Source organism: Apteryx rowi, unplaced genomic scaffold (assembly GCF_003343035.1).
Source record: "Apteryx rowi isolate R43461 unplaced genomic scaffold, aptRow1 scaffold_181, whole genome shotgun sequence".
NCBI lineage: Eukaryota > Metazoa > Chordata > Aves > Apterygiformes > Apterygidae > Apteryx > Apteryx rowi.
The window spans coordinates 38,531-47,139 of NW_020448097.1; the positions used below are offsets into that span (position 1 = coordinate 38,531).

Genomic DNA, 8,609 nt, shown 5'->3' on the forward strand with positions numbered 1-8,609 from the left:
TTAGATAACATTCAAGTAATGCAGTAGCAGTACAATAGGCATATGTTTAACATTTTAAAGGGAAGAATTAGGCATCAGCTTATATACCATAGTAAAATCCTTAAGCTTCCCAAGGATAGTATATCTACCTTGTATTTAAAATTTTTGCAGTTTTTATTTTATGTCATAATTAACTAGATTCTAAATTCAGAAGGGGCTGTTTGCATTATGATTGGCTGTATGGTACTGTGGGTCTTTGTCTAAAATATATTTTTGAAGTCTGGTATCTGTGTTTGTGTCTGGTCAAGTGGACAATCCTGTTTACTGAGGACAACACCCTTGCTCTTTTGATACCACATGAAGTGCTGTGTAACCGTCATTGCAGTAGAAGTCTGCGTATTTGTAAAAAATAGTATAGCTAGGCTTACTGCCAGAAATAAGATGTGTGCTATTATGCTAAGATCCCAAATTAATTCCATAGGAAAGGGCCATCGCCACAGTTTAGATGTAACCTTTGTCCTGGTCTTGAATTGTCTATTTGATTCTTTCTTAATATGATAAAGCTTTCCCTGAAAGGTTCTTAAAGCGTGCCATCTGCTGTGCTTCATAATCCTCAACAGAGCCCCTGTGGCTGAATCAAAGAAGGTTTGACTGAAGCAGAGTAGGGCATTGCATGACCTGCACTATTCTGATCCTCTTTTGCAGGTGTTCATGGGGCTCATTGCAGTAGAGTCACTGTTTGGGATTGAGGGTTTGCATCACCCTGTCAAAGACTACTTTGTTCCCATAGCCCCTGAACCCAGGGAGGGACAAACTAATGTTGAGATCAGTTTATCCTGAACCTTTGGCAAACAAGCAAATGGCTGAACACACAAGTGTATGTTTTATCACAAGGAAGCAGACTGGTATAGGGCTAAGAACTGCCAGTGCCATATAGGCAACTTAAAAAGGGAGGTCTTATTCTGAAGGAGTGTTTTGTCCTGATCTGAGAGTGGCAGCAAGCATCAACCACCTACCCCAGGTATTGTGTAATTTAGATAGAGATTATGACAGTGATTGTCCTCGCTCAGGGCTGTACATGTAGCCTCTCCTCTGGGGAACAAGGAGAGGAGACCTAGCTTGTTCTTTGGATCAGAGCTGGCCATGAAGAAATAGGAAGCAGCAGCCTGCTTCTAACCTTAGGGAAAGCTCAGCCTGCTGAGAGGTGAGGCACATATACCCCTGCTCAGCCTCTGTTCCTGTCCCTTGTCACACACAGAGGAGGCCAGCCCCACCTGCCAAACCTCTTTAATTAATGACAGACAAGAACTGTGGCAGCATCCTTGTTACAGGGAAAAGAAAGCATGCATGCATGTGTAGGTGAACACATGCAAGGAGTGTAAGAAAACAGATTTGACCTCTTCCCCATACATAGACTAAATCAACTCTCATTCCTGGTGATCCCCAGAGCAATAGTATTTTATGAGACCGAAGAATTCACCTACAATAGTGAAAGCAACTAACCCATGGCCAACCACAGTGCAGTCTTCTACGGTCCAGGTAGAGCACCACAGAAAGAAGGAAATGCAGGTTCTACAGAGAGTGTGCAGCCTCTGCTCCAATTGCCACCCATCTGCATTGTGAAATAAGCCTCACTCATGTCCCATCTCGCCATCCCTGCTTGTCCCACGTGGTTCCAGGCTGTTGTAAGATGGCAGCATGGTCACTACAGCCTCAACAGTGAAGCGATGTGGAGCACTGAGACCTGAGGTCTCGTCTTGGAAAGCAGTGTTGTCCTGACTACTTGGGTGTGGCCCTGGTGGGGAATGCATCTTGTGGGAATGGAGCCAGCGGAAGGTCAAGATAAAAGTGATGGCAATGAAATCCAGAATCAGTTCTGCAAGTTCCATCACAGAAAGTACAGAGGATCCAAACCAGAGACTCCACTGATTCCCAAGCTGGGACAGCAAAGTCACTACCTGCAAGAAACAGAGAAAGGGCAGTGAGAACAGCACTTGTTTGAGCCCTTTGCCTCCCTGCCCACTCCCAGTTGCAGTGCCCCCATGGTGCTGGAAGGATCTTCCCATCCTGCCACAGGAAAAGAGGCTTGATAGCCAGCAATGCCTTTGGAACGAATGCCCTCCAGTTCAGAGGGACATCATGGTGGTGGAATAGGTGGCTACAGAGGACAAGGTGGTGAAGTATGTACCGTGAAAGCTGGAGATTCCCCATTGGTCTTGTAATTCCATTCCTCAAAAAATATATTCACTTTGGCAACTCCATTCCTGTTAATGAAAGATGGGGCTGAGTAACCTGCAATCCCTGCATTTCTCTACCAAGCTTCTTTCCTCTGTCCCCTTCTGCCCCTCATCTCCCTCACACATACACCACCCAGAAGCTTTTCCCCATTTCAGCAGTTCTTTCATTCTGCAGTCTAGTAAAGTCCAGTTCAACATTCAGACTAGCTGCCTACCTCATATTGCAAAACAATTTTTGGCACTCACAGGACATTTCTGAGACTGCTCTGTGAAATCCAGTGTCTGTGGTGTCTTAAATCAGCAGTAAGCAAAAACTCCTGCATGGCTTTCCTTCCCGCTCTTCCTGCTCTAGCCTTTACCATGACTCCAAACCACACAGCAGTGCCCTGAAGCTTACTATTTTCAGACTAGCAGCTGACCTTTTCCAGATTCTTCACTTGGATTTCTAGTCCTTGCTGAAGCCTCAGTTATATCCACTCAGACTCAAATCCATTGGACTTGTTCACAAGTCCTAGAAGCCCCATGCATAATGTCTTTCCAACAGTGACTTAATCTGAATTCTGACCCACTCACACACAAACACCACTGGGACTATTTCTGGTTCTGATATGACCTCTGCTTACAGGCTCTCACCTCTTTGATGTGATATTGTATTTGTTCTGTTGTGAAAGCATATAAAAAACCCAGTCCTGAAATGAAAGTGCAAAAAATTGTATTACATGATTATTGTCACTTTTTGCAGGTTTAGTACCAGCTGAGGGAGAGCTAAACTAGAGTTCTGAGCAGTCCTGGAAGCTGGGACACCATCCTCTTACCTCTGAGACAGCAGAAGGCCAGCGAGAGTATCCAGCTGACAGCTGGTATTCTGTCATTCTGTAGGACAAGAGACCATATTAGCTTCTAAGGCTGTAGGAGCTCACAAGGCCAAGTCTCTAAATCCCCAGGCACACCTGGAAACTCCCTCCCATGTTGAAGTTCTGCCCACTTCCCACTGAGCTTCTGTATAGTTCTCAGAAGCTCACCCCAGAGCTGACACTGATGTTCCTCAGCCATTTCAGTTTCCTGATGGGAGAAATATCATTTAGGTTCACAGTTCAGCTATTGACTTAAGCTTGTGCCTTGGTCAGTGAATGCTTTCCAACACCTCTAGGGATAGAGTTCCTAGTCTATCTGACTGACAAACTTACTTGCAAGGTTTCCGACATTTGTGGAAACAGCCCAGCACATCAGCTTTGAATTCAGCCAGGAGTTTGTAATAGCAGTACCCTGAGCAGCAGAGAAAGTAAAACCGGATGAGCTCACAATATCTATACAGAGAAAGGTAATGTGCGACAGTGAGGCGAATTCAGAGAATGTGCCCTTCAACAAGCTCAGAAGGACCACCCATCCAAGAGAAGAATGTCTTTTGGATGTCTCACAACAGAAAGCTGGGAAGCTCATTAAAGACAATGAGGAAAGGTATGGGGGGCATGAGGTGGACCAAATGAACTTTACTATATAATTTCTCCTGTCCTGTCAGCACTTACCCCAAGCTATGTGCTTCATATAGTCACAATACTTTGCTCCAGCAGGTAAGGGATAGAAGTAATACGCACAGCCACAGCGCTCTACCATGTTGAGCTGAAAGCAGGAACGAATGCACACCTGGGGAGGCGTATGAGATGGAAAAGGCTCAACAAGATAACCAAACCTATTGTAGTCTGTGTCATATCACACCATTAACAGTGTCCAGAAAACACACAAACATGACTGCTGGGGGACTGAAACATCCCAGGAAAGTAGGGAAGCAAGCTGGCACCATACCAGTGCTAATGAGTTACCTGTTCAGTGTAGCGAGATGAGTACAGGTTTTGCACTGGCACATCACTGCCATCCTCTGTACAGTCACTGTAACTTCCCCCCAGACGCACAGTCATCTCCTAGAATATCAAACAGTTATTATCCAAAAATGCCTGGCACTTCACTGTCCTCTTTTTATACTTCCAGGCCATCCACTGTTCATTCATCAATACCTGCTCCTTATGCTTACCTCTGGATGCCAACTCCATCCTGCTTTCCTCCATTACATTCTTCTATAATAAATTCCAACCAAATGCTTCTCATCTAGTCCCGTAAGCTGCTGTTCTTTCCCTCCTTTCAATCCATGTGATTAATCCCTTCTCTTAACACCTGTGCAGCAAGTCAAACCTCCCCCACTGAAGTCCATATCCCCACTACCACAGCTCTTACCTCTGCTCTGTCCTCACCTTTCTCATGCTGATGGAAGTCTCAATACCCGGACGCACATTGAAACCCCCATCATCCATGAAGGCTGGCTCATTCTGAGCATGGACCATGACCCTAGCTCCTGTCACCGTGGACAACAGAGGGATGAAATCATTCTGCTCAGTGCGCACCACCAGAGAGAGACCTGAGGAAATAGCAGATGACAAGGGAGATCATGGCCAGCCATGGTGCAGAATACAGGAGAGAACGGAGTGATTAGAACTGGGTCAGTAAAAGAAAAAGGAAGAGAAATATCAATCAGGGCTGAACCTAAACTGGGCAGGAATGGAGGGTGGCTGGAGGGAAGTCAGGGACAAGGCTGGAGGCTCCAGAAGAGGCCAGAGAAAACTGGATTTCTTAATTGTGGTTTAGGAAAGGCAGAACTGGGGGTGGAGAGAGTTTTCTTGAGGAGACTCAGAGCTTGACGGGACAAAAGCTTGAAGACTGGGCCTAGAAAAGTTTCAGGGATCTTAGGAAGGCAAACACATCACTTGCTAGAAACAAGTTAAATGGTGAAGGAGGAGGTCAAGAGTACGTTCGCAGGAGCACAGCATTACAGATGTCACAGGGGGTTTAAGGAAGGACGAGCACAGCTCCAGAGTGAGCAATGACTGTAAGGACCAGGCACTAATGAGAGAGAGAGAGTTCAGTGGTGCAACAGTGAGGGAGAGCCATGTCCATGTGACAGCCATGTTCACATGGGTCTAAATAGAACTTGGACACAAAAGAGCAGGGCTGCAATATGCCACCACCAAAGGAAATAAGTACAGCAGGATGCCCATAATTCCTTCTGCCACCTGGACTCCCTCTGTGGGCAGACACAGAGCTGAGCAGTTTTCCTCACCCACCAAAGAGTCCCTCTCACCGTTATTGATCCCAGGCAGTGAGGATGTCCACAAGCTGCTGCTGTTGTCATTAAAGGTATAGCAGTTCCCATACAAGGGATGGTGGAAGTGGGTATAATTCCTGAAACAGGGACAGAAATATTCACACCAGGTGAGAAGGGCTGTGAGGCAAAGAGGAAGGACATTCTGAAAGGAACAATTCTGTTTTCCACCTGCACAGAGAGGGGCTTACAGCAGATGGGCAGTATTTGTTATGTAAACTAACCCTCAGGGGAAGAGCAATTAAAATGTACTGTAAAAAAAATAAAAATCTGGAACTGGACAGGTTTTTACATGAGGTTTTTCACATTGCTAGTTCTTTTGAGTTCAAATGGGTTTTAGCAGAACTGACAATTTCTTTATCATCTTCTTAATATTAACAATGCTCTCAGCTCTTCCTACCTCTTTTCTTCCCTTGCTGATGGGTTTCATTTCACTACCTCTTTGGGACTTTTTGACAGTAATGTCAGCAGAGAAGTGGGGTATGGTTCTTACTGTCATTATGTAACAACTCTCTCTTCTTCTCTTGTATGTGGGCTGATATGTACCACTCTACCACTGAAAATCTCTCTTAACATGAAGAACAAGAGACTTCTATATTGGTGTATCTGTACCCACACTGGGGTCTGTACCAGTATAACTATTTCATGTGTGTGAAACCTAGGGAAAGAAGAAGAGAATCCATCCTCTAAGGCAAAGGGGTCTGCAACTCTGCTGAGCACAACCCACTAGAAAGACTCAGAGACATCATTTGAGATAATGGGAATTGAACAAAGAATGATCCCACCTTGGGAAAGAGATTCTCTAATGCAGGTATCTTGAGTTTCCCTTGGACCCAGGCACAAAATATGAGTGCTGTTAGGAAGACATGGTGGGATATCTCCACCACTTACGCCTTGTCACATGTTGCTTCATTGAAGCGGCAAGCATAGATGAAATTCTCAAAGTCAGACTCATCCAGGGCTTTTGCATCAGGCATCTGCGCCAGGATATTGATATAGTGAAAGCTGTACCATTCTCTCACTGCATCCACCCCTGAGGAGTACGCCTGATGGAAACAATCCTCATTGTTTTCACTGCACTGGGAGAAGGAAAAAACAGCCATGTCAGGGAACTCTTCTCTAAGAGGAGAAGATGCAGGTGTGGGATATCTGTGTTCCCTGAGCACAGGCAAGAAACAAACCAATGTGGAAAAATGCCGTAACGCTCTTGTGCTTGACAAAAAGGCAGTCAATAGCAAGGGGAAAAGGAATCCCAATGCAGCTCCTCACTGGAAGGGAAACACCAGGTCAATGAGCAAGGCTGAGTGAAACCCAGGAGACAGCAAATCACAGCAAGATGTGCAATGTGATCTACTGCATATAAATTCTATGTGGAATATAAACCGAAGCTTTAAATTCTTGTGTGGGGAGCCTTTCCTTGAGGGTGTGTCCAGACAAGAGTTTGTGATCCTGTGGGAACTCTAGTTAACTGGCAAGTGATTAGCTTCAGTCCTCCAGAGCCTTTGTAAATGCAAGCACAGATACCCTAGGGCAGAGGTGGGGGAGCTGCTGCCCGGCAGCAAATTACAGCCATGACCACATTTCACATGGCCCACAGCCACCCAGTACTTTTCTCTGTGCTATTATTGGGCAACATTAAGGTTAGCATTTCATACATGACTCTCCAAAGGCAACTCAAAGACTGATGTGGCCTTCAGGAAAGATAAATTCCCCTACCCTATCTAGGAACTAATGGGCATTGAAAGGGACAATTTTCCTGGGGCCTGCATGAATGGGAACAGGACTTGGGGAACAGGATTGTGTTGGGCAAAGGATTCAACTCTACCTTAACCTGTCATTAGCAAAAGCCAGCGCAGCTTAATCAGGCTTCCACATGGGGAAGGGCATGGCCAAGGGTCTAACAGGACAGTGGTAACTAGGCAGATACTGGAGTGGGTAGGACAGAGGGTATCCAGGAATCTCACCAGAACAAAGCCAATTTTCCAGTCATTCTTGTCTACTGAGGGACTGTTCTCTGGCAAGCTGACTAAGTTATCCCGTTTCTGCCTTCTCAGCGGATGGCGCTGAACATGATGGAGCAGACTCCTTGAACTACGTTTTCGTGTGGACAGGGTTGACCAGTCACTTCGTGCCAGAGACATGTTGTAGTCATAGAGGTCTAACAGTGTCTGATGGGTGATCTGGTCCAGTTCATCTAGCTTCTTCCGGATGGCACTGTATCTGTACAGGGGGAAAGAGAAGCTTGCAAGGTTAAGGCTGGACACACATAAAAAGCTCTGGATAAGACCTGTGGCAAACAAAGTTTGCTGGGGTGATTCAGGACATTCCTGCTGCCAGCTATAAATCCAACCCCGTTGCTGGAAGCTACCACCTCCTAGGAGACAAATAAATGCATCTGTTTCTGCCCTACTGCAGTACGCAGTGCAGACTGTTAATGTACACCAAGCAGAGCAGTCTAATATGCCTTAGTGTGAATGCCCTGCAGCAGCAAAGGTCCATCAAAGGTTTCCCTTCCACCAGCACTGCTACTGAATGGGACATTCAAGGACCAGGAGGAGAATAAGAGTATATGCTTTTATCCTACACCTGCAAGAGTCAAGGCAGTTGACAGCTCCCGGAGGCTACTTCCTACCTGTATGGATTGAGGGTGCACAGGGTCACAGCAGGGAAAGTCAGCCTGTCGGAGTTGAGGTTGAGGTTGAGGTTGACAGGGTAGCTGAAGTATTCCCTGTAGAGGATCCCAAACTGCCAGTACATTAAGCTGAAGGTGAGAAAAAAGAGAACGGACCAGAAGGCTGTCTTCATCTTATTCTTTTTGGAGCATACCAGGCGGATAGCCCCATGGATGGTCGTGTTGCTACAGAAGAACTGGAATAGCTCCTGGTAAGAACCGTAGAATTCAATGAGGCCCTCCCGCTCATCTTCTTTCTGTTGCTGCTCGACTTCCTGTTTGCACTGTCTCATTTTCTCTCCTTCTGGCATCTTCCCTGCCTTCACCGACCCATCCTACAGCACAAACTCAGAATCAGCAGTGCAGACATCCCCTGCAATGGCTGCAACTCCGTGAAGCTCTGCTGGCTGCAGAACCTGGCTCGGCAGCGCTGTCTTCCTCCAAATCCTGCTGCTTTCACCCCCTCCTCCGCGACCCCCCTCCCTGGCACCCTCACCGAACCTGCAGCCCTCCGCGCTCCCTTTCCCCCTGAGCGCCCATCTCGCCTGTCCCCCCCACGGCCGGTGACACC

General features: G+C 46.5%; 1 protein-coding gene across 1 annotated transcript; it reads right to left on the reverse strand.

The window, feature by feature from the left end:
• Positions 1–1,398: 1,398 nt before the first annotated feature.
• Positions 1,399–8,367, reverse strand: SCNN1A (sodium channel epithelial 1 alpha subunit). The gene is made up of 12 exons (XM_026061496.1): positions 8,000–8,367; positions 7,332–7,587; positions 6,259–6,446; positions 5,347–5,447; positions 4,463–4,626; positions 4,037–4,135; positions 3,743–3,860; positions 3,404–3,482; positions 3,032–3,089; positions 2,850–2,905; positions 2,168–2,243; positions 1,399–1,937 (listed from the first exon to the last, which is right to left on the reverse strand). The coding sequence occupies exons 1-12, from the start codon at positions 8,347–8,349 to the stop codon at positions 1,611–1,613; spliced, it is 1,872 nt and encodes a 623-aa protein (XP_025917281.1). The 5' UTR covers positions 8,350–8,367; the 3' UTR covers positions 1,399–1,610.
• Positions 8,368–8,609: the final 242 nt, after the last annotated feature.

What these genes read in the sequence shown, in the direction of transcription:
- SCNN1A (XM_026061496.1), bottom strand. Translation starts at nt 8,349, where the DNA reads ATGCCAGAAGGAGAGAAAATGAGACAGTGCAAACAGGAAGTCGAGCAG. An exon ending in GGAAAATTGGCTTTGTTCTG is followed by an intron (nt 6,447 to 7,331) that starts GTGAGATTCCTG and finishes TCCTTCTCCCAG; the next exon opens with TGCAGTGAAAACAATGAGGA. An exon ending in CTTCCATCAGCATGAGAAAG is followed by an intron (nt 4,136 to 4,462) that starts GTGAGGACAGAG and finishes TTGATATTCTAG; the next exon opens with GAGATGACTGTGCGTCTGGG.